The 26,813-nt window shown below is 38.1% G+C and overlaps 1 protein-coding gene across 1 annotated transcript in view; it reads right to left on the bottom strand.

Moving 5' to 3' along the window:
- The window catches only part of Hmcn1 (hemicentin 1), a 441,231-nt gene that overhangs the window by 171,765 nt on the left and 242,653 nt on the right, over positions 1-26,813 (bottom strand). Inside the window, exons 19-30 of the mRNA XM_041662626.1 lie at positions 25,984-26,128; positions 23,067-23,179; positions 22,372-22,531; positions 21,587-21,755; positions 19,491-19,618; positions 17,844-18,116; positions 16,507-16,602; positions 12,158-12,352; positions 11,073-11,203; positions 10,763-10,910; positions 8,621-8,747; positions 5,734-5,888 (exon numbers count right to left, since the gene is read on the bottom strand). Of these exons, the coding sequence (XP_041518560.1) occupies positions 5,734-5,888; positions 8,621-8,747; positions 10,763-10,910; positions 11,073-11,203; positions 12,158-12,352; positions 16,507-16,602; positions 17,844-18,116; positions 19,491-19,618; positions 21,587-21,755; positions 22,372-22,531; positions 23,067-23,179; positions 25,984-26,128 (1,840 nt within the window). The remainder of the gene's footprint in view (positions 1-5,733; positions 5,889-8,620; positions 8,748-10,762; positions 10,911-11,072; positions 11,204-12,157; positions 12,353-16,506; positions 16,603-17,843; positions 18,117-19,490; positions 19,619-21,586; positions 21,756-22,371; positions 22,532-23,066; positions 23,180-25,983; positions 26,129-26,813) is intronic.

Below are 26,813 nucleotides of genomic sequence, written 5' to 3'. Positions count from 1 at the left end.
AGTGCATATTCCTCACAACAGAACAAGAAGAGAGGAGTGGCGGAGTGTGACGTGGCCGCTCTTGCTCTAAGAGTGCTGAGCACTGCATACACTGGAATGGTACAAACATCAGCAGACTAAACACCTGAAACACTAAAATATGCAAAATGGGATGTTTTATCCTAACAATTATTCTTATTTTTTACAAAAAAATCACAAAGATAAAAATGGAGACTAAAACAAAGGAAGTTTCTAAGCAGCATGTTCGCCAGCAAAGAAGGTCATTTTCCAATGGTGGTATAATTAAATTAATTATAAGTACATCAGCTGAAGAAATATATCCAGAGAATATAGATTTGTTGATGATTGCTATATCCCAGACTGCCAAAAGTTTAAACTAGAAGTGAAGCCTTTATTCATCCACATTTTTCCCTCTTTTATTAGATATTTTTTTAAAATACCAATCCAAATTCCCACTTCCTCCCCTCCTCCCATTCCCTCCACACATCCTCCCACCCCATTCCCATCTAATCCTAAGAGAGGGTAAGGCACTTTGCTTTGTGGAAAGTCCAAGGCTCTCCCTACTACATCTAGGCTGAGCAAGGTATACATCTAAAGAGAACAGGATCCCAAAAATCCAGTACATGCAGTAGAGATAAATTCCAGCGCCATTGCCCATGGCTCCTCAGTCTGCCCCAGCCATACAACTGTCACTCTATATTCAGAGAGACTAGATGGGTCCTATGCTTGTTCCTTCCCAGTCCAGCTGGAATTGATGAGCTCCCATTAGCTCAGGTAGACTGTTTCAGTGGATTAACCTTTCCTTCATGGAGAAGGGGAAAGGAGGGAAGAAGGGAAGGGTTGAGGAGAATGTGAGGGAATGGGATAGTCAAGATGGAGGAAGGACAGATACTAGAGCAAAGAAAGAGATATCTTGATTGAGGGAGTGATTATGGGGTTAGGAATCCACAAGGATGACCCCAGCTAAGACCCTAAGTAATAGAGAAGAGGGTGCCTGAACTGGCCTTGCCCTGTAGTCAGAATGATGATTATCTTAAAGATCACCATAGAACCTTCATCCAACAACAGATGGAAAAGGAGGCAGAGACCCACATCAGAGCACTGGACTGAGCTCCGCAGGTCCCGCTGAAGACTATAAAGAATGAGAATATGAGCAAAGAGGTCAAGACCAGCCACAAATTTTTATTCTATCTTTTGTACCCAAACAACTGTTCTACAATGTTTGATACAAATGTGTAAGCTTCCAGATTCAAGACATTCCATTTATCCTTGCAACCAAACCTTCCATATAGCTTTCAACTAGAATTGATTAATTGGCTATTTGTAATGGCATACTAAAAAGCAAATATTAAAAAGACTGCGATAAGATGTTATAAAAATGCTCTTCTAGAAATGAATATACTCAGTAAAAATCATGTTAAAAATTAATAACTCTATTGAGTGATGGAGGAGGGTCATCTGTCTTATCTGTTGCTTTCATTGGTTTATTAATAAAGAAACTGCTTGGCCTTTGATAGGCCAGCCCTTAGGTGGGTGGAGTAGACAGAACAGAATTCTGGGAGAAAAAAGCTGAATCAGTCAGTCGCCATGATTCTACCACTCCAGACAGACGCAGGTTAAGATCTTTCCTGGTAAGCCACCTTGCGGTGTTACACAGATTATTAGAAATGGGCTAATCGAGATGTGAAAATTAGCCAATAAGAGGTTGGAACTAATGGGCCAGGCAGTGTTTAAAAGAATACAGTTTCTGTGTAATTATTTCAGGGCATAAGCTAGCCATGTGGCCAGCTGGGTGCTGGGGACGCAGCCCCGCCGCTCATATTACTACAATTGAGCAGAACTTATCTATGGGAATCACATTTTCTAAAATACAACACATAAAGTCTCACTACCAATCACCAGTAGTAACATGTGAATGTTTGTCATCAATTTGAATGACAGGGAAAATAGTCTATTTTGTATTCACTTCTCCAACTCCCCCTCCAAAAGATATTTTTGTCTGGCTTGACCTTATGCAGACTTTGTGCATGCTGTCACAACTGCTGTGCATTCATTAGGGAAACTGCTCTATTCTGTCCAGAAAACATTGTTTTTAGAAGCTATTCATGTGATATATACATTTCATTTAGTGAGGAGCACTCCACAGTCTGTATTCTCTGTATGCTGACCTGTTGATGTTCATCCTATTAATTGTCACCTACTGTAAGAAGTTTCTCTGAGGAACCTTGAGAAATGTATTGGCCTATGGGTATAGCATGTTTTAATACTATGTCTATTTAGTAGAATAGGATTGGATTCCATTGCAAAGAGTGGGGCTTAGATCCAAACAGAAAGCAATTAACTGGTTACTCCAATAATGGTTGTGTTACTGTTGCACAGTGGATAGGTATATCTTGTTAGGCCAGTAGTTAATGTAGCTGGCTGGGTTCACAACTGGGTGACATTAATAATTATTTTGTCCTGTGATATAGTGCACAGAACCTTCCAGAATCATAAAAGATAGCCAGCAGGAACAAGGCTTCCAGGTCAGTACCAGGTTGATTTATCCATGTTATATGAATCAAGTATGAAGTGTCTTCAGCAATAGGGTCTTATCATCAAGTTTTAGAGAGTAATTAAGAACATTAACAATAACCTGTAATGTCTGGGGTTCTATGATAACCCACTGACCAACAACTCAAAAATCAATAAGCCATTCTTGGAAGTAGGATTTGTATTTGCTATCATGTGTTCAGTTGGGCATTGTCTACTATCATAGGGTAACCCCCTCTTTACATATGCATAATCATATCTTAGAAAACTATTACAATAGTGTGTTTCCATATGATTCTTTCAAATTACATGCCCCCATTCTTTTTGTTCATTCAGATGCAATGTTCATGCTCATTTCTATTGTTGTTCATTCTCATGTGATGATATGAACATGTAAATAAGGAAAACAATCAAATTTATGATAAAATATACTCTCAACTTGAAATATGCATATGCATTATTCACAATTATCTAGAGTACAACATTTGTGTTTTTTTCATTTTGTGACAGTCACCATTTCACAAATGAAATAAAGTAAGCATAAAGCTACCCACTTGAAGGCATAGGGCAGCTTGCTAGAGAAGAAAGGATACAGTTTCTCAAATTAGAATACTCAGAGCCTCTCAATACCACAATGCCTTTCAATTAGACAATCCCAGAAGTCCTCTCTTCTGGGCGCCTGAGGGCATCACGCAGAGTGAACAAGAGGATCTGAAATGAATACACCCAAGCTCCACAGAAATAGAAGTCTTACTGAAGTTCCAAACTGTATTCACAATAGATTTGGCAACAATACAACAGCCTGGGAAGGCACTGGGCTTGTTGTTTCTTTGGTTGGCTCTGACAGGATGGCAGTGACAGTAATAACGCTTTTGTTTAACTTGGCATCTACATAACTAATCTTTCAGTGATGGCACTTACATAGAGAACACGTCTTTTCATGACTGATTTTCCCAATAGGCTTCTGTTTTACAAATAAGTGATTTAAAAATCTGCTTTAAATACAAAATCTTTGATTCATAAGAGATATTAAAACTTCAAATTGACATCTATATTTTATTTTATTTTTTAATATTTTTTTCTTTCTTTTAATTTATTCTACGTGTCTTTTGTATCATATATCAAATTCCATTCATTTCCCTATCCCTTCGCATCCATCCTCGACCCCTGGCACCAATATTTTAAAACTATGATTTTAAATGCAGTTATTAAGTAAAAATCAAACTATATTTGAGGCAGATGTGATAGTACACAGTAACAATCAATCTCAACACTTAGTAATCAGAGGCAGGAGGATCACCATGAGTTTCAGGCAAACTTGGCCTAACAGTGAAGCCCTGTTAGAAACAAAGAAAGAGAAGAAAGGAAGGAAGTGAGCTAGATCATATATATATATATATATATATATATATATATATATATATATATTAAGATTTAAAGCAATGGTATTGCTAAATAGACAATGGTGAAAAGCATATACTGAACTCTTACTAAAAGCCAAATAAAACTTTTGTGGCATTTTATCCTCAGAGTTTCACTGTTATATGGGCACTGTTACTAAATCCATTAAAAAAATGGAAACTCAGAAGGGCAAAAAAAAAATCCACATGAAGCCACAAAGCTGGTAAGTGGCAGAGCTTGGGTCCAAACACAAGTTTATCTATCTCTAATACAATATTCTTGTTAATTACTGAAACTGCTATTCATTAAAAACATAACTTAAACCACATATGTAATTTTAAATTCTCTAAAGACCACATTGAAAATAAAAAAGAAAATTAAGGAAGTTAATTTTAAGAATATATTTTACTTAGTCCAATATATCTAAAATATAAGTTTAGAATAAATCATAAAATTATTAACTGGATATCTTATATAAGGTTTTATACCACTATTGAAACCTGTTATGCATTTTATCCTTACAGTACCTCTAAGGCTGGACTAACTGCTCACTAACTTCATATGACTATTGGTTCTATAGTTTAGGACCAGATCCTTCAGTCATTTGAACAATGTCTTTAGAGCTGTCTATATCAGACAACACAGTGAAGGCATGCAAAATAGAAGTCTGTTATTATGAAGTTTAGAATCCTTAGCAGTAAATATCTAAGAAGCAAATCCTAACTGAGCAAACACAAGGCAGTGATAAGTGATATGAAGAAAAGAATCAGTATAATATTATATAACATTATAACGAAGCAACTGTTTTGGATTGAGAAGGTCCTGTGCAGAGGCAATCCTGAAATACATGAATCTGTCCTTGAGTTCTCTACACTGTGTGGAAAAGGGTGGTGATATTGCAGTGAGTTGAGCCTTGCAGCGCATTGCTAAGAACCACTAACATAAAATTCTATTCTAGTCTACAACGGACGTCATTGTGTGTGTAGCATTCATGTGTTTACCTAAATAACTTTGACAGCCACCTTAATTGATGGATGAAATTTTTAGTGAAAATCAGGCTTACACTATTTGGTGCTTTGAATGAGAATGGCCGTGATAGGCTCAATATTTGACTGCTTGGTCTTCAGTTTGGGGAACTGTTTGGAAAGGATTAGGAGGCGTGGCTTGTTAGAGGAGGTGTGTCCTAGGGAGTGGGCTTTGAAGTTTCAAAAGCCTATGCTATTCAAGTTTGCCCTCTCTGTTCCAGTGCTATTATCACTGTCTGCCTGCTGTCACATCATGATGGTATGTATGCACCAAATTAAATATTTTCTTTTATAAGTTGCTTTGACAGTGGTATTTTGTCACAGCAATGGAACAATAACTAAGACACATTATTTCTGGTAGAGATTAAATGGGAAAAATAGAACAACACATGGTACTAAAGACATTGTTAGGATAAAAACTAAGATGAATAAATATATAGCAATCAAATTGCTGTTATACTATTTGCTTAGTTGTATTTGTACACTTCTTAAAGTATTTTTTTAATTCTTCAAAGACATAGGCATTATATGTATGTTTATACTAATCAATTAGGGAATGCTTTACTATACCAAAACTACTACATAATCTGAATAAATCCACAGGTTAGGATAAATTGCATTAAAAAGTTAAATGTATTTTTGTAGTTTAAAACATAAAGGTAAACTCCTTCTCTTTATTTGACTAGCATACTATAGTATTCAATAAGGAAGGAAAGGATATAAAAACTTTACTTTCCGTTTCTGACAGTAACACCATGGGAAAAGTCACACCTACCATAGACAGTCAGTTTTATATCCTTGGCTTGCTTGCCCGCTGCATTAGACACAGCACATTGGTAGCGCCCCTTGTCACTTCTCCGTGCATTCCTCAGATGTAGATTCTGTCCTGTGTCTGAAAGCTCAATGTTGGGATCTCCCAAAAATAAAGGCCTAGAAAGAAATTTATTTCATAGATGCATTTTAATTTCCTCATGTTTCCTTTGTTATTAATTACAAAAATATTACATAGTATGAGGTTAAACTATTACATAGTATGAGGTTAAAATATGAGGCAGATTTTATTATAAAAATACAGTGTGATCAGCATTCCTATTCAATAACTAAATGCATTAAGCCACATTACTAATGGGACTAGGTAACTACTCCTTTGAGATGGAATCTGCTCCCTCTTCGGTCTTTAATCTTTATTTTACAGCATTAGGAACTAAGACGGATTGTCATTTGCTACATTCACCCTTCCACTCTATTCTTCTTACTCATGTGAGATTTTTGATTTAATGTGAAATTTCTATGATTAAGTGGATAATTAGAGTTTGATAATGTTTCATCAGAACCTCAGAGCAAGGGTTAATAAAATGTGACGTTATTACTTGTTAATGATGCTGACTATGCCAAACTTTCTAAAAAGTGGAACGCATATGAACGCTATATAACCATAAACATTGAGAGTATTTATTCCCAAACAAGCTTATGTACATTTTCCAGGGAAGTCTGTTTCTAAGATCCATTATCTACTGCTGTAAACACGCTCACTTTGTGTTATCGGCAGCAGTGTCATTTTAATACTTGACAAATCTTAATTAGTGAAGTCTATGATCTCCTTTAAGGGACTCTAAAGTCCCTTTTGCCATGGCAGTGTGGCAGTGTAACACGGACGGGGCTGGCTTGTTTGTTGATGTTTTTGTCCTGCCTGGTACCCCACAACTGTTTAGCCCCAAAGAAAATCACACATAAGTCTTCATAGCTGATTGGCCCGTTAGCTCTAGGCTCTCATTGGCTAACTCTCACACCTTGATTAACCCATTTTTCTGATCTATGTTAGCCATGTGGCTCAGTACCTTTTTCAGTGAGACAGATCACATCCTGCTGCTTCGGTGGTCTGGGCAGGAGTGGGAGGAATCAACTTCCTCCTTCCCAGAATTCTCCTGTTCTCATTACATCATTTCTACTTCCTGTCTGGTTTTCCCGCCTATATTTCCTGCCTGTCCAATCATGGTTTATTTATAACATGATTGACAGAATACAGACAATTCTCCCACACCATAGCAGAGAATCCGCAAACGAGCTTCCTGCTGGACATGCATGATCCCTTCCTATCTTGTAGAGTGGAGATATGATACCTGTGTTACAGCATCTGAGCACTGCCATCTAACACATCAAATTCCTCTAAGGATATGGCTCCACATTCTCTCCAGTACCATAACAACCCTTGATATTTTCAAACCTTTGTTTTTAAAAATGACCTATGAGAAACAAAATTTTATTTTATGTATATTGTTCAGGGTGAGAATCTTTCTTTATTTTGGTTTCTTTAGATCTTTTTATTTATTTTAAACAATCTTTTCTCATTTTACATACCAATCCCAGTTTCCTCTTCCTCCCCTCCTCCTGCTACCCCCACCTTTTCCCACTTCTACCCCTACCCTATCCAATTCCCACCGCATCCACTCCTCAGAGAGGGTAAAGCTTCCAATGGGGAGTCAACAAAGTCTAGTACATCACTTTGAGGCAGGACCAAAAGTCTCCCTACTATATCTAGACTGGGCAAGGTATCACACCAAAGAAAATGGGCTCCAAAAAGCCAGTTTAAGCACTAGAGATAATTTTTGGTCCCACTGCCAATGACCCCACAGACTGCCCCAGCTACACAACTGTCATCCACATTCTAAGGGCCTTGTTTGGACCTATGTAGGTTCCCCCACTGTCAGTCCAGAGTCTGTGAACTCCCACTAGTTTAGGTAATCTGTATCTTTGGGTGTCCCTATCATGGTCTTGATCCCTTTGCTCATATTATTGCTCCTCCCTCTCTTTGACTGGACTCTGGGACCTTGATCCAATGCTAGCTGTAGATTTCTGTAGCTGCTTCAGTCAGTTGCTGGATGAAGTTTCTATGATGACAATTAAGGTAGTCATCAATTTGATAATAGGAGACAACCAGTTCAGGTACCCTCTCCACTAGTGCTTAGGGTCTTACCTGGGGTCAGAGGATGAGAATCTTTAAATATTTGTTGTGTGGTTGTATTTTAATTGATCATTTCTACTCCTAATTCATTTTTCTTGTATTGTCTGTCTTTTTAATTTCTTGGAAGCATAAATGGATTCTTATATTTTATACATGGCAAATCTAGATTCTCTGCTACTTAGTTGTTTTTAGATCCCTTCTCCTCAGACATACAGACACAGTGAGAAGTAACATTTCAAACCACTTTAGGTCACGGTAGCCATATCAGTGTGGGCAAGCCCTTGATGCTTCCATTCTGGGAAGTGCAATTGCTCTCTGTGAATTCCACTTTATTCAGATGAGAACCAGTCTCTGTATTTGTTATATTGTCTCAGCACATTTTCCTTCTCAATAGCTTGATCTCATGTAATTTTTTCTTCCTTTAAATCTATTTTTTTTACTGTTAATATTTGTGCACAGGATTTTTAATGTAATAATTATAAATCAATCTGTTTCTATAATAAATCCCTAAATTATAGAAAGCTTTATTACTTGAAAAATTAAAGATATTATAAGACTTTTTAAAGGCAACACTATTTCTCCAAAATGGTCATTTAATAATGTTGTAATTTTAAGGTAGTTAAAAGGGAGGAAAAGCTTACACCGGCATATCTGTTTCTTATGAATTACACTCTCAAACAAATACAGACAAGATACTCACTTGCCATCCTTGAACCAGTAGATAGAAGGGAAGGGAGAGCCTCTGACATGGCACTGCAGGGTGACGTTGTGGTTAAGAACAACTGAGACCTCATTCGGGAAGCTGGCACCTATTATGCTGGGTGGAACTTGAACAAAGACATTTTATCATAAAATACACGACTTAGCCAAAAAGACCTTGGGAAGAAAGAGGCAGTTAGTGATTATCAAAGCATTTCAACAATAATGTCATAAATAAAATATCCCACAATAGCTCCCTTTCATGTCACACCGTGTGCCCAAATGTTCAGTTTAAATCCAGGAATATTTTCATGAAATTTTGTTAGCAGGACAATAACCTACACGTATAATAAGACAGAAGTCATTTGAGACTCATGGAATGTAACTGAGCAGCAAAGTTCATATGATCCAAGGTATTATTAATGTGCATTTCAGATTGTGGACAATTTCAGATGGACGCTGTCAATTTCATATGGTTCAAATGCTAATACCATGTCATATCTACCTTCGTCTTTTTTTTTTGAAGATTTCTTATACAAAACTTCGTATGAGTATGTTATACAGTATGAAAAAGAATATACTCATTCTTAATCCTTGGGAATATACAAATGAAAGGTTTCTTGTATGTTTGCCTCACTATATACCTTCTCTTTTGTAGCAGATTAAGTGGTCAGATGTTCATCTTCAGAAAATTATTAGACACTACAAGGTGTCAATGGGGAAGAGGTATAGCATAATAAGATATTTATATAAAGACCTCACTGGTTGCTGAGTGAAGAATGGATCAGATGATGAAGAGTGTGTGCAGAAAGGAAGTTAAGGGGCTACTATAAATGAAAATATGCCTTCACCATGGACTGGAAAGAAATAGATAATTAGGAAGTAGACACAGATGAACGTGGGTAAATTTCTGGAGCTCTGAAGAAAGCAGGGGAAGGTTAGAGATACAGGCGACTCCGAGACCCCGACATTGACTGGAGAAAGATATCATTAGGATCTTTCAGTTTGATATAGCACCAAGATATTCAATAACACATAAAGAAGCTGTTCAAGCAAGCATGCTAAGGATATATGAACATCACAGCACACATCTATAATCCTAGAATTTGGAGGTCAAGGCAGAAAGATTGTGAGTTTGAAGCCGCCTGGGGTATTAGTGAGATTCTCTTACGATAACATAAAAGTTTAAGAAGTAGAAAAAAACACAAAAAGATAGTGAGGTGAAAACTAGATATTTTTTCTAGTGTTCAAGGAATTAAAAGGTAGAGCTGAGCATTTGGGAATCATCAGCACACAGATGGACTTCACAGAGGGAATGAGTGTCAGGAGAAACAATGTCAAGACTGATGATAGAAAAATTGCTGAGGTTTCTTTAAATGACCTGTAGTTAAATATAAGTATAATTGTAGGAAAAAGAAACATAATATAGTTTAGGTTGGTGGAGAAAAGGAAATTGATTATTTTTGTATTGGTGAATGCTAATTTTTATGAACACAACGCATCTAGGCTTCATTTTCACTACAAACACCAATTATATACCTACTTTGATAATAAAATATTGAAAAAAGTCATTTATCACCAAGTGAATTTATAATGTCAAATATAACTTTAGCAACTAGAAATTAGTGACACCATTAAAATTATTTGTATCACAGTCTAGCGTAGTGACTACCGACTTTCAGAATTCCATTCCTTCCTGAAAAGTCCATTTCATACTCTCAGAATTCTCTTTCTCTGACATCAACCAGGGCTTATTTAGCTTCTGCAGCTAATTAAATTACAGTGGAAATGGTTGCCTGACCATTTTCCAGTTCAAGCATCCTGCTAGCTTCAGGAGATGCACATATCATAATTGCATTGCACTACGTTACAAAGCTACTCATGTACCTAAGCACTTCTCTCTGTAGCTACTGCTTAGAGAAGTATCTCGTAACAAACATTGCACCACTTTTAAGTAAATGACACCTTGGGGTATGTAAGTCAAGGTCATGATTATATGATAAATAATTAAAATTAAAAGCAACATACTGAATGAGTACCATAAGTGGTATTTCTCCTATCAATTTATTTCTTTATATCTCTGTTTTGCTGTACAGTAAGAAATGTATCTAACTTGTCCGTTTGTTTTATAAGATTTCCTTACCTAGCACATTGACATTAAAGTACTTCTGAGCAGTTCCTGCAATATTAAGTGCTTTGCAGGAATATCTTCCCGTGTCCTCTGAAGATACTTTAAAGAGTTTTAGTGTCTTCCCATTGTTCACGATCTGAACAGTACTGCTTTCTGTCACCTGCATGAGACAAACTATTGTTATTTCCAAAGCTAATAAAACTCTGCCATTGGGAAAAAAGGGCCACATTTGATACTACTGAGAAGAAATTAACATCTGCACAATTTATTCAGGTACAGAGGCTGGGGACTAAGCATACTGTGCACGGCCGTCTCCATTTACCTGGATATCGTCTTTATACCATGAGATGACAGGTGAGGGAGTTCCTTCTACTTCACAGTAGAGACTGGCCAGTTGGTTTACCAACACGGACACATTTGTCAAATGTTCCTTATCTTTAATTGCTGGTGGAACTGCAAAAGCGAGGAGTAATAACTAAATAGCCTTATAATCAACAATAGCTTCCAAGTTTCTCCATAAAGCCCATTAGAAAGAAGCTTCAAATGCAAATGAGGGCTGAAAGCTGGTCACACACAAGCATAAGCTTCCTTAGAAAAGGAAATATGTCAACTCACACGTCCATAAATAAAAAACCCTATTTAATGCTTTTTGTCAGGGTTTTAAGTTCAGGATGAAATTTAGGATAACTCTAAGAAAGAACATTCCACATATTGAAAGTCTAGGGGGTTAATTTAAGAAATATGGTATTCACTATTTGACTGGTGAAAGTGAATGTCACTGTCTATGGAAGCCATTCACAGCAAAATCTAAAAATCCTATACCCTTATAAAGTGATGCAGGTAAACAGTTTTCATTGAAAGTTTAAATAACTGCAAAGATCTGGTAACAATCTGAATGCTTATCTTCAGCAGAGAAAGGCTACATCATATCAACTCATCCCATGAGATGTTAGAGATAACAATTAAGGACCTAGGCTAATTCACAAGATAGATTGCTCAACAACCTAGGTCTAAAGAGTGGGCATAATATTCCATCATATATGTTCTTTTCATAAGGTTTTCATACATTTTTGTGCCTTCAGAAATCTCTAAGGAGTCATACACATAGTGAGTGTGAACTGGTTTCTTCCCTCTGGAGAATATATGCAAATGAGACCTATTGGGTGAGTAGGCCTTGGTGCTGCATCTTTATCTCCTATTTGAACTTTGAGAGATGTAAAGCCACAACCAAAAATTGAATGAAATTTTGAAGAATAAATATAAACCAATTTCCTATCTTCTGTTTGACAGTAATATATTCACATTATTATTAAGCCATAATATATTGATTAAATGATTTAAATATGAAAAAGTTTGGAAGAGCAATATTTTTGGGTATTTGTTTTTTACATTTTAATCTACATTTACCATGAACTTTGAGGTTGTACTTCCTTTCTGTGGTCCCAGCTTCGTTGATGGCCACACAGATGTACTCGCCATTGTTGTGTGGTGTGAGAGAAGCAATCATCAACAGTGCACCATCCTCCAAGACAGAAACCCCAGGCTCTTGCCCCGTCAGCTCTCTGCCATTGTGTAACCACTTGATGGTTGGTTTAGGAGTACCTAGGTAGGAAATTAAAGCCCTTTTAGAACAAAATTACAAAAAAAATAACGGTAAAGAAAAATCAAATACTTCAAGAACAGATAAACTTCCTGCTACAACCATAATGTGTATCCTGAGGCATTTGACACTTTCAGGATAAACGTGAAGGATTACGATTAATAGTAGTTAGTTAATGATTCTAACTACTGATCAATCTTCAGACCTGTGGTTTCTAGCTGATCAAAGCTGCTTTTAATCAGAAAACTCAGAGCATAAGCAAAACATTTTTCCTGGTGAGTTTACTACAGTGACCAGAAGTGAAATAAAAAATGTTCATTCATCAAATTGACAAGATATAGAGGAAGACTGGGAGTGAAGTAAAAGCCGAGCAAAGATGTGGCATTGCTACAGGAATTCATCATGAACCCACCCAGCCAAATAGTGTGTAAGGAGTGTGTAGAAATTGAGGCCTATGGTTAATTTGGGAAAAGGCTTCCACTGCCTATGTATATATTTCAATATCTTATCTGTTCATCAAAAGACAAGAGTTCAAGCCGTTAAAAAAGTAAATAATGCAATGAGAAAAAAAATATTTTCCTGGATTTATTTATGAATAACAGAGTAAATAGAAGTGACATGCTTATGTATCAAAATGATAAAAACTGTATTAGAATGCATATTAAAGCCAGAGGGGATATTACAGACAGAAAGACAGTAACACCTGTGCTGTGATTGTTTTATTTGAAAAAAATGTAAGTGGCACTATTCTAAACACCCAAAACCTTGATGAATTCCTATACAGAACAATCATAATAATAATAAGTCACATTAAACAAAACAAATATGAATCCATAAGATGTTGTTAGGTAATGAACATATTAAAAGTATTACATACTGTAATGGTCTGTCCTTTCCCTTTAAGAGGCAAGCCCTGCCCACTCCCTTCCCTATCCATTGAGGCAGGCAGATCTTCCTTCCGGCTTGCAGCCCAAAAGTCTCTTTTTTCCATCTCTAAGAGGCAGTTTCTGTCTTTCCTTGCTCCCCTCCCCCTTTCTTGTCTCTTTTCCATAACCAACTAAATAAATTATCCAACCTCACTCTGCGTGGTGTGCCTATTCATCTCTGTCTCTCACCCGCTGGGGCTGTGGCTCCCTGCCTGGGACTGGCTGCTCTCGGGACCTCTGCCTGCTGCCACTTTGAAACCTGCAGCATGGTCTCATGACCCGCTGCCTGCTGCAGCCACTCGGGGACCTACATGAAGCATTTTACTTAAACTATATACATAGAATTCAAGATAAAATCAAAAGAATGTCAGAAATAGATACAATGTACTGGTGAAGCTAAACTTGATATTAACTAATGCTTTATAAAAGTGATTATGGAAGGCATATTCATAGAATGAAAAATGAGAAAAATGAAAAAAAAAACAAGCCTATTTAATCTCAATTATTGTAAGATTTGACCAATGTGGAAGACAGTAAAATTGATGGTCTTCAGTCATCTGCTCATGTTCTGAGGGAAAACCAGAGGGTATAATCAGTTTATTTTATCCCATGTGGAGGCCCAAAAAGGCCAAAGGTCAGAGAGTGTGGACTTGTTTCTAGTTCCTTCAAGATTATTGGGCTCCACCTCAGACAAAAGTCCCACCTATTATTTGTAACTCAGAGAGTTCTGCTCGCTCAAGGTAATTGTCAAAAGGTGTGGCTAATTGCCAGACCAGGGGCTCCTGGAATAGGGCAGTAGTTTGTTCCTACCTCAAACAAAAGTCTAAGGATCCAACTAAGTTCTAGTTCTGTTTATGGAGATCACTTGGGATTTCACCCAAGGAGTAATTGGTCTATAAAACTTTTTGGTCTAGGGTGTAAGTGTGACTTGTTTCGTTCTAGCAACAGAATGTTTAACAATTGGTCTGTTCATTTTCTTGTATCATGTTAGTGCAGTCTTTTGTCTTACTCTTACCTTTTGGAAACAAGGGTATTTTAGGTAGTTGGAAATTAAATGCAGGTAAATTTTCAGTATTCACTGAAAAATCCCCCACCCCCATATTATCCTACATGATTCTCTGTTTTATTATTTTCATTCGTGTCTTTACTGTATTTCTAATCCCCATGCGCTTACCCTGGTGAGAGGTATTTTTGTCGAGGTTGGTCCCCAACAATCACACTCTTTGCTTTGTAGACGACAATAATATTTAACACGTAACATTTATTGAAATAATATGAAAAAAATTTAACCGACAAACAAAACAAAGGAAATCAGAATACTGTCTTCTATCTATAAGTACTAGAATAGCTATTATCAAGATGAAATCCCTAGCAAAAACAACAAAAGGTGATCTGGGGCCAGGCACACACATCTTTAATCCCAGCACTTGGAAGGCAGAAGCAGGTGGATCTCTGTGAGTTCAAGGGCAGCCTGGTCTACAAGAGCTAGTTCCAGGATGGGCTGCAAAGCTACAGAGAAACCCCGTCTCAAAAGACAAAAAACAAAAACAGGTGATGTGGGATGTTTTTCTGTCTATGTGTTGCTTTTATTGGTTGATGAATAAAAATGTTTTTCCAGTGGCTTACCAGAGTAAAGCCAGGTAGGAAATTTGAACAGAGAGAGAGAAAGGGTGAAGTCAAAGAGACACAATGTAACTCCAAAGGAGTAACATGCTACATCAGCAAGCCACAGCCTAGTGGCAATACACAGATTAGTAGAAATGGGTTAACTAAAGAGGTAGAATTAACCAGTAAGAATTTTAAGACATTGGCCAAACAAATGTAACTGATAATAAGCCTCAGAGTGGTTATTTCATAAGCGGCTTCGGGAACAGGCAGGTGAAGAAAAACTGGTCTGGGGTACCAGCGGACCGAGAATATGTCTAACTACAATATGCTGGGCCAATGAGATGGCCCTTGCTCTGAAGTCTGAAGACTGACTTTGATCCCCAGAACAGCAGAAAAAGAGACCTGACTCCTCAAAGTGGTGTACACACACACACACAACACACACACACACACACACACACACACACCAATGAAAAATCATATAACGACTTTTGGATGCACCCAAGAACTCTATTTCAGAAGGACATGAGGACCTAAGAAAAGATGGTTACTTTGCGGAAATGGGAAGTCAAGAACGCTAACGAGAGTAAGGGATCCGAGCAGACTGAAAAGCAGCTATGCCACAGGTAGGGTCAAGGGGCAAAGGACCCCACAGGACCTACATAAACTCACACTATTCTGAAGGTGCCTATTCTCTAGGTCTTGCCTCTCTGGTTCTCAATGGCTCTGAGAACTATTACTGATAAGTTTTCAGATATCTGAAAAATCTGTTAAAGTTATCTTTCTTAAATACTGGATGAAATGAATGGAGTGGTTGCTACTAAACCCAGGCAGCTCGATGGCTTTAACGGCTGCCACCTCCAGGGACAACTAAGGAGAGATTCCCCTTGGGACAGTGTTGCTGGCAGCTGTCTGGAGCCCTCCCGCCCTGGCCAGACTTTGAACTAGACCAAGAACCCTGCTTGGACTTTGTTAGGACTACCACAGGGCAGTTTGAGTCACTGTAAATGGATGCCTATGGGAGAAAATGTCTTCAACATGTGCTTGGCACCCAGTGCAAGGATGGCAGAGACAATGGTCCTCTCACACACTCCTGGCAGAAAACATGATCCTATTTTAAAAAGGATTTTAAAAAGCCACTGAGATACATGTTTCATACAATTACCAGAATTACCAGTGCAAGTAGACCTAGAGGAGTAGAAAAGGATTAAAATAAAGAACCTCAGACAGGGGATAGCTCTGATTTATACCCCTTCCTAATTGACATTTACAGGGAATATTGTGAACAGATCAAATGCAACTTTTTAAACAAGAAAACATTTCCAGAAAGAATGAAATGAAAAGTAATTTAAAAAAAGAGTTGAACAATCTTGAAAAACATCCTAGATTAGGCAAGCATGAATAATTGGGAGATCCTTTTACTGAGAGAAATAAAACATGGATGATGGAAAAATACCAATTCAAAGAATTGTTTGGAGGAGGGGAGTTTCCGTTATATTCAAACGTTATAGCAAGGACTGGCAGGTGGAATTTCAGAAATCTCAGGTAGAAATTTAGAAATTTAGCCATATCCCAAACTTATGACCTGTTACCCATGCCTTGTACCCCTGAGTGTTGCATACCTTTTGCAGGGCATGGAAATGCGATGCGCTGATTGGCCAGTCTTTCTTGGAATGGCGTGTTAAAAGGAGGCTGCAGGTCTTCCACTGTAGGTGGTTCTAGTACAGAAACAAATACATTGCCTCTGATTTTCCTTGAACACTTTCCCATTCTGATTGCCTTAGTCTTTGATGCCTGTGTTCAGTCACCTACTAATTTTCCGCCCTTCTCCTGCCTCCCAACAGGCACTTCTGTCTGTTGTTCATTCATGTAGCACCATGCATGATCCCACATCTGTAGCTTCCTCTCCTCAAATTTCCATGCAAATCTTTATGCTATCTGACCTATGATAAAGGTTTCTTGTAAGTATCCTGTTATCAAATACAGTCCCATTAGGATTAATGTTCTATGCAACCGCTGTGTAGTCTGTAGTGATGTACCGCTGAGATTTGCAATAGTAGAAATGTCTATTTTTCTCCTATTACTCTAAACATGTGCACTTAGTAAGGTTTATTGAGCAAATAGATGAGCTAGATATGATCCCCGCTAGCATCCTAGACACTCATTCCCCAGCAATTGTAATGTCCCATTTACTAAATTCTAAGTGTTACACTGATTTTTACACCCCTTCATACTTACTTCCCGCCTTTGTATGGTATTCCCTCTGCCAGAGCGAGACAGAACACTTCTAGTGATTAGTGTTCCTGCCAGCCAGGAAGCCCTCAAACTAAATACTACTTTAAAGGATTACAAAATTCCTACCTGGCAACCCAACCCGAAGTAGCCAATTTCCAGAACAGTAACCTCATTTTAATTTACCCATTCTACTTTTTCCCATCTACAAACCTTGTTTCTTTCTTTACTTGTTTTAGGTCTACTCACACCAGCACAGCTCAGGAAAGCAGGGGCATTTGTCACTACAACATCACCACTGCCTAGAACATGACAGACACTTGGCCCAACCTCAGTAACAGCCCTCACAATAAAGCCAACAACAATAGAGGAGCAGTGAGCCATGACCTCTCAGGGATCAGTTGAGGTGAGGTATGAGGTGAAATGCTACTCCAAATAGCTCCAGCTGCAGTTTCTCCCAAACCAGAAAATCTGGGTGGCCCATTACTTAGGATCATTTCCATTATATACACCAGAGACTTTAGTTTAAAGAGTAAACATAAAAATTTCATTCGGGGTTAGCAACAGTTCATACATTAGCTTCTGGATAATGCGCCCTTCAAAGCTAAAGTTTTAGGTAGTAATCTCCCTAAAGAGATCCATGATTGCACTCCTGTGTAGAGCCCAGGAGTCTCGTTTATTCTCACCCTCAATCTACCAGACATACGTTTCTTACGTCAAAACCCACCTTGGACGTGTAGTGTCGCCTCTGCTTCATCAGTGCCAGCTGTGTTAGTGGCAACACATGTGTATGTGCCTGCATCTGCGATCACAGCCTGCTCGATGCTCAGAGTTCCATTTGGATTGCTAGGAAGCTGCACCCCATCAATTGGCCTGGGCCTTGCACTTTTAAACCAGGTGAACACAGGAGGTGGAGACCCATGGGCATTGCATGGGATGTCTACTCTCTGGCCGACTTGGACTTTTATGTGTCTAATTCCATGCTGTATTTTTGGAGGAACTGGAAATTACAACTGAGCATTAATCATCAAATGTTTATAAATACTTTTTTAAAAACTCTGAATGAAACCAAAGCCACAGAGAAACCCTGTCTCGAAAAAACCAAACAAAAAAAAAAAAAACAACTCTGAATGAAAATGCCTTACCAAGAAGTTACACACAAAGAGTAGAATAATCTCTTACTAGCTATGGGATGTAGGGTGTGCTAGCAAGCCTCTTGAGGCACTTTCTTTAGCAATACAGGCAAAATGAACTAAATGTACAGGTGTAGTACCAGTATACTACAGGGACTATAGTAAACACAATACTTCTAATCCCAAACTTGATGAATAGGAAGCATTTAACAATAGTCGGTTTCCTTTAGTTTATAAGTAACGTAAGGTCAAAAGTCCTCTCAAGAACCTCTATAATTTCAGAGAAAAAAGAATTCTCTCTCTGCAGTCACAGTGAGTTTGTATGCCCCTTACAAGAGACAGGCACTAAGAAAATGCTTTTAAAGTTTTTTTCCTAATTTCAGAGACAAAAATTACACATAGCTTGTATTGTTTCCCCAGATGTCTCTTCCTTTTGAAAACTATCAGAACACCAGAGAAGGACCTTTGCATTGTGTACTATAGAGGCAGGAGTCAAATTTGAATTCATGAGATGCAGCTCTGTAAAAGGCCCATTCTCGGGGTTGTCAGTCTCAAATCCTTCTAAGGTTAAAAGCATTGTTATCATCATTCTGGGGGAGAAAGAACACTAAACATGAGAGGTTAGATAATGTACTGAGTGCCTGAGAGTTGGTAAATGATGGGATCCTCTTCTGATGTCAAAAGTCTAAATGGGATGCCATTGTCACGACTGGTCTAGAAATGAAGACAACTTAATGCCATCTCAGACCATTTTCCTATGATGTTTAGGTTTCTGTTATTTGCTCCATATCTGCCATGGAGATGGATAATCAGCACTGAAGGGAAGAATAATTGGTGGATTGTGGTAAACTAACACTTCAGCTAGAGAAGTGTGAGGACCTCAAATAATGATAGAAAGAAGCATTTTCTCAGCTATTGAGTTCTTTATATGTCAAATGTGACTCTTCAAAATGTTCTTCTGTGAGAATACAATCAGACATCAACATTTTGAACACATTTCCCTCCCCTACCGTATATCAACAACAATAGAGACATTTAGAAAAACCAAGGGCCAATTATTATTTGAAAATAGAAAAGGGGGAGTTACATGTAGACAACAAACTTTTCAGAGGAAATAAAAGAAAACCATGTTCTCATAGTTCAGAACTCTTAGTCTACATACAATATAGAGGTTCACAATCAAATGGGCTTCACTGTGGGCCAGTGGACAAAGCTACCCAGGTCATCTTTTCAATACTCACCATGGACACTTAATTTAACAGACTGAGTCACATTCCCAGCAATATTCGTGGCAACACAAAGATACATCCCACTGTCTGAAATGCGAGTCTCTGTGATCTTCATTGATCCAGAAGGGAGGAAAGTGTGTCTAGGAGGAAAATCCACACATCAGAGCATATAATGAGAGGAAACAAACATCCCTGCACAGTTGTACATCAGCGTGATACAACTGTGCTGCAAACAACTCTTGAAAGAACCCTCTCCACCATCCCACAGGTCTATGAGCCATGGAAACAAGGTTTTCATAATTATCTTTTGTATTGTGTATGATGCTCTTATAAACAGAAAATAAAGGGTTCTTTTTACCTTTAATTCTAACACAGTTGTCTAGAATCACCAAACAACTGTCCATCTCTGTGCTTCAATAGGCTTCTGCCACACAAAGCAAATGTGTGTTGTAAACTTTTCAACTTATTTTGAGCATTTTTCCTTTCAGTTTTTATTAGCACATGTAACTAAAAACACGAATGGATTTTATTATATGTTCCTATATTTATACAAAGTATTTTGATCATATTTACCCCCTTTATAATTCTCTTATTCTCTCCAACTTCCACTGACACCCTATACTTCCTCAACCAGTGGTCCTTCGACCTTTGTGTGTGTGTGTGTGTGTGTGTGTGTGTGTGTGTGTGTGTGTGAGAGAGAGAGAGAGGAGGGGGGGAGGGAGGGAGGGAGGGAGGGAGGGAGAAAGAGAGAGAGAAAGAGAGAGAGAGAATGAGTTACCTAGTGTTACTCACTGGAGCATGGGTATAATTTTTTTTTTAAACAGGGGCATTTGGCAACTTACCAGTGACCTCATGACTGTAACATTCTTTTTCAATGCTTCCCAAATAATTGAGTGTGTTTCAGTAAAGGCAAACAGAAAGTACATATTTTTAAATGTGTCTTTAATAGCTCCCTCATTAATTAATGATGTACTAGATGCTATTAAGTATTATTAATGTTGTATTAAGTTCTTTTGAGAGACTGTCAGTGCCACAGAGATCTATCTAACATCAAGGTTTATCACAGAGCTAAGTCAAACTATAGTAAAGAACAGAGACATCAAAAATGACATGCATGCATGAGAACACACGTTGTAATCAATATTAGATGGAATATTGAGAAACATGCAGAAAGTGGCTGGGAATGTAGTTCAATGGTAGAATGTTTATCTAGAATGTAAAAAGTCCTTATACATTCCAGAAAACAAACACATGCACACCATAAAGTAAGAATTGACTATTCAAAATGATCTTGGGTAATTGACTTTCCAAATTCAAAACAAACTAAGTTACATTGCTGCTTAATATCATATACAATATAAAAATTCAGATGGAGTAGTCTAAATATGGGAAATAAATCTTTAAAGGGTTTAAATATTTAATATTTTGAATATAATCACAAAAAGATACAAGGAATACAAATCTACAAAGAATTGGTTAATTCTTTGAGCTCATTAGAAGCATTAAAAACTTATCCTCAAATACATCATTATTAAATAAAATTAAAATCATAGTGACTGACTGAGAGAGACAGGTGACAATATATATATGACAGGCCCAAGTTTCTTGTCAAAAGCAAATATCAAACATCTGCATCCAGTAAGAAAGAGAGAAGTCAACACAAACCTGTGAATCCAGTATGGAGAGGCAGTTCAGATAGAATGAGTGACCAGCACATAGCCACACACGTCTACATTCACTTGAAGTCAATGCCATGAAAACTAAAACCACTCAAATATCCATTTCACACCCACTGAATTGCAGAAATGTTTAAACCAATCAAAGCTTCACATTATTAGGAAGTAAAGCCTGGCCCACTGCATCCTGTGAGGGCAGTGGTTCTCAATTTGTGGATCATGACTCCTGGAGGAGGTGTGGAACAATCCTTACATTGGGTCACATCTCAGATATCCTGCATATCAGATATTTGCATTATGATTCACACAGTAAAATTAGAGTTAAGAAGCAGCTGTAAAAGTTATATTTTGATACAGTTGCAAGCTTTAGCAGACATCATGCCAGTAATTTACGTCTCCCTGTGCTGATGATCTTCACCCTGGACCTCTTACCTTGGAGAAAACGGAGAGATGAGTTGACCATCTTTGGCCCAAGTAATGATGGGTGGGGGTAAACTCTTTGCTTCACAGGGGAGTGTCACCTCTTCCCCAGCCAGGACAGAGATCTCCACAGGCTTATCCCGGGACAGTCCTCTTTGGTCCCCAAACACTCGGGGTCTTACTAAAATAAACACAGGATGAGGAAGGGAAAATAATGCACGGAAAGCAAAGCAGTTTCATTTACATTCAGTCATAGACTTCCAATGTTCTTAAGTCACTTACAAGAGGATGTTGAGTCCCAAGATTTGGGGTATACCTAAAACTTCCTATTAATACATTTATAGCAAGAGCTAAAAAAAAAAATGAGGAGCAAGCTTCAGTCATTCCTTGCCACACACCATGGAGACGTCAGCCAAGAGGGCCTCAGGTCTGCCCAGAGGAGCCGTACTCCCCAGAGCAGAAGGGCACTACCCAAGACACAGCCGCGGCTTGCCTTCACTTGGAGTTTTAACTAACTGCTGTTCCTGCAAAAAGTTGGATGTGGTAAGCATACTTCTTGGGAAATAGTGTGGAAGTTTTCAAAAGGTTATACAGTTACTTCCCTGCAAATCAGAATCTAAGCTGTGGTGGTTTTGGTTGGCAATGAAAATAAAAGTGTATCTTTGTTTTTACAATGTCAGCTTAGGAGGGAACTTCACTTTGAGGTCACCACCTTCGGGTACCTGACTAAGGAAGAAATTGTGAGATCTGTATGGTTAGGCTATTTCAAAGGCAAAGCTCCCTTGGATGGCTCTCACCATAGACAGTCAGCTGCACTTTCCTCTTGGCATAGCCAGCTGCGTTGGTGGCTGTACAGATGTACTCCCCACTCTCCTCGCTTCCCGGTGACACCACATACAGACTCCCATCGGCCCCTGCAGAAAACTTGGCACTGCCAGTTGAAATCAGCTCTCCTTTCTATAAGCATAACAAAGCATAAATGTTTTTGTATATTTTTTAAAGGTAATATAAAGGAATAGCTTTATTTAGAAGAGGAAGAGAGAGAGAAATACCTGCAAGGGGTAAAGGATTTGCAAAGGGCTAATTAGAAGGGAGTTGTTTATGAGAGACAAGAGACAAACAGATTCACTAGAATGGCATTGCTCCATCCCAAGCCATTCCTCCTCTACTGCACAGCTACCTAAGGACAAGGATGCCATAACCGTAGCAGAGGTGAATGGCACCACGACAGCCATCGCTGTGCACACTAGCAAGACAATCTTTTATCAGGGAGATCCATCTGAGACACATTCATCTGATTCCATGGGGGATATCCAGCCCATTGAAATCTTCCACGCTATCCGCAGAGGAAGCCAGCTCAGTGAAGGACTGATTTAACTTCCTGCCTTCTTGGGTCTCATTCTCTCACTATCCTGCTGAAGCCCCCAGATGTAACTCTGTAAGTCCTCCCACATACTGTAGTTCAGGGACTGCCACTAGATCTACGGTTTACCTTTGACCAGGTGATAGATGGCTTGGGAATCCCACTTGCTTTGCACGGTAACGTGACTGGAATGCCCTCGATTGTGCTGAGTACCTGCTGTCCGTGCTGAATGGTCGGCAGAACTGGAGACAGAAGGAAGGTGACATCTGAGTACCTTTTCTCCCATTTACTATCATATACTTCAAATTGAACATTTTCAATACATTCTTAATGTTTATGAAAAATCAGTTTAACATAATCTTATTATGGGAACACATGGCAAAAATACAATAAGTATAATCTAGACAGATCTAATAAAAGCTTAAAACCAAGTGTTAAGTGATGTCTAATACAGTGACCTCTCTAAAGAAAACACAAAAGGACTGAATAAAACCAATTATTTCCTGAAAATTCAAGATAGATTATAGTCTAATGTTTATACATATATCTTGAGAACAGCTCTTTGGTTACTGTCCACTACCTGTTGAACTTCAGTAAGCTGATGTAAGCCCACCTTTAAATACATGAGCTGCTTAATCACCACTTATTAAACAAAATTGATGTCCACAGAGCCATTCAGTGTTTTACTAAGTTTAAATGATAAAAAGGATGGTTCCTTAAAAGGTATTTGGTAAAACTAGAAAGATGTTGAGAATTTACCTTTAAACAATAAAATAAAGGACAAGACAACACTTCCCAGTTAAGAATAGCACGTCTTTGCCTTTAGGAAGCCAGAGAAAGCCTAGCAGTATGTGAGGAGCCATAAAAGGAAAGGAAGAATGAGGACTTGCTCTGCTCCCCGTGTTCTTAGCCAGAACCAACATGTACCCAAATGACCAACACACCATATCCTCAGAATAACAACTCCAATGAAGGCTTCTACACATGCATGTTTTTTAACAAAAGGAGCACAATGGAAGCCTGGTGTTTACAGACCTTTCCATTGCATCCTGTGGGAAGATGAGACTAGAACTCTTCTTCCCTGGAGCTCAATTGTTTACCACATTTCTTGCTTAAAGTCAGAATTTTCCAGAAATGTCATACTACCCTGAAATAGAAATTTGCTAGAACAGAAGATACCACAGACCCCCCCCCCCAAGTGCAAAAACTCCATGGAAGGCTGGAATGATGTATCCTATGCACTCATACTTTCCTATGGCTGGCATTAGTCTTTCACTAATTTTGTCTTAAAGACTTGGCAGCAAGTCTCCAGCTCTAAACAAGAACATCGAGCTACTCATGAAAGCAAGAAATTGAATTTCCAGGATCATGACAGAATACACAGCTCTCAAATATGCTGTCAATTTGTGGCAACATAAGGGAATGTCATGTTTTTAAAGCCATATTAAGTTAGACAGTAGTGAAGAAAAGTTGCAAATTTGATCAGTTCTGAGGCTTGCTGACATCTGGGTACAGAGGAGCAGCTTCTCTCCAGATCATGAGTCTATGTAAATCAATCTGACAATTAGATTTTGTCCTTTTTGTCTGACTTTGTATTCGAATTTCTTCATTTTTAAAATATTTTTTTTTTTTAGAATTGGTTGAACATCTTTCATAGGTATTGCTGAGAACAGATACAACAAAGAGTGAACTCATTAACATGAAGCAGGCACGAACTGGCCATGCTTTGTGCTGTGCCAGGTTTGGTGGTGTTATAGATCAAATAGTTGATTGTTTTGGACTAAAATGGATCAAAAACTGTTGTGAAATGACCTCTTAGCTTTCAGTTATTAAATGTCTTGTGTCCCAGTAAATCAGGTCATTGGGCTGTCTTTTCGCCTTTCTGCTACAGCAAACACATGACTGATCTATTTTTATTTTTTGAGACAGGGTTTCTCTGTAGCTTTGGAGCCTGTTCTGGTACTCTCTCTGTAGACCAGGCTGGACTTGAACTCACAGAGATCCATCTGTCTCTGCCCCCCGAGTGCTAGGATTAAAGGCGTGTGCCACCAGCACCCGACATGCCGTTATTATTTCAGGTTATAACTAAATGTAAGTTAGTTGAGGGTATTTCTTTGAACCCTCTCAAGGACATGTCAAGTGATGTTGGTGGCTACTGGCATAAAGCTGGAGGAGGTGGTGGAGCAGGCATATAGAAGGAGATGGTTTACCGCCACTGGAACCTTCAACAGACAAAACAAAATGTGTAAGCTGGTAGCGTTCCCAACTCATGCTATAAATAGCAATTGAGTAAGTGAATGAAACCAAGTATTCTATTGAACTTTTGCTACTTTCTTCCTAAGAAACTCATTTGTTGTATATAAATCTATTTTCAATATTACATTATAAAAGCAATATAACAAGGTCTTAAAGACAAATATAAAAATATTAGGAGAACTGCTCAAACTATGAAGGTGTACAATATCATTGAAACTTTAAAAAAAAAAAGCCTGGTAATTGTTACAAGTGGAAAGAAAAGAATGCCTCTGGATTTTCTTATTTGTGACCTTTAAATTATTTATCATGCAAAAAAAGATTGTTCGGAACACATGACACATGAAATGACTTTTAGCAAAGCTTGGGTCACTTTTAATTCCAACACAGAGGGGTCATTAGTAAGGACATGTTTGTTGCACAATCCAAAAAAAAAAAAAAGAAGAGGAAATTTAAGGCAATTTGGACGGAACAATAAGTTCAGCCTGCCTGAAATTAAAGTGTATTTTTAAGCATGATTCTTTGAGAGCTGAAATGACTTTTATCAATAAAGAAACCACATACAAAAGCTCTTGGCCAGACGTGGCTGGTGACTCCCTAGAATGTCTTTGTGTACATAGGGAAAGGAAATCTGGAAACAGTATTAACAATGCAGAGCTTGTTCAAGAAATATAAAATAACAATCAGGAGAAGTCTCTCCTTCTTGCAATTAGAGGAACAGAGTTATTTGATTAAAACCTATGAATCCTGTTTTGAACAAGGTTTGGAAACAATTATATCAGGACTCTCTTACCATGCACGGCCACAGAGGTTGTTTTGTTATTGGTTCCAGCAATGTTAGTGGCCACACAAGTATATTCGCCTCCATCCTGAAGCCGGACTCTTTCAATATGTAGGCTCCCATCGCTGCGCACAGTTATGTAAGGATTCTGGACCAACTTTCAAAAGGAATTAATAAAGAGTCATTTATTTTTAATTAGAAAAGGCAGACTAAATCAGATCTGCTTGTTTTTCTCAACCAAATTATCAAATTTATTATAGAGCAAATTGGGACTTTAGCATCCTTATGCTAAAAAATGACCAGTTTAAAATGTTCCTAAGAATTTATCAATCATATACAATCCTGATATCTCTCTGGAATTATACCTACCATTTTCTATCAGAGAGTTATGCACTTCCAGAAAGGGGATAAAAGAGATACCACCGACCTTGTGTTTCTCTGAGTTCTGCTGCTAGGGACTCTAATTTCACTAGTAGCTTTTTCACTTGGTTGAGATTGTCCTTTCCAGGAAGGTTCATCACCACTAGCAAGCCCTTTGATATTTTTGTTCTAGCACATAGCTATTTCTTTACGCCAAGGGAGTGTGACTTCATCTTAGCACCCACCCCTGCCTGCTGCCAGGCTCAAAAAATACGGACACAGTATGATCCAGAAACCATGTCAGAGAAGGCTGACAATAGTTTAGCATTCAAGGGATTGTTTCTAAACCTGTACCATTTTACATGTTAGTGCCCAGCTAGCTTCATATCTAAGGGTATTTATTTGTCCATGAGGTATTCTGTTTTTCCTTAAATTTTTCATGTAAATGTAAGTACACTTGTAATTCCTCATATGGAGTCAAT

The sequence above is a fragment of the Microtus oregoni genome, unplaced genomic scaffold, assembly GCF_018167655.1.
Source record: "Microtus oregoni isolate MIOR12 unplaced genomic scaffold, Mior012 000013F_ref0000133, whole genome shotgun sequence".
In the NCBI taxonomy this organism is placed as follows: Eukaryota; Metazoa; Chordata; class Mammalia; order Rodentia; family Cricetidae; genus Microtus; species Microtus oregoni.
The sequence above is the reverse complement of the archived record's forward strand: the minus strand, read 5'-3'. Positions and strand labels throughout refer to the sequence as shown.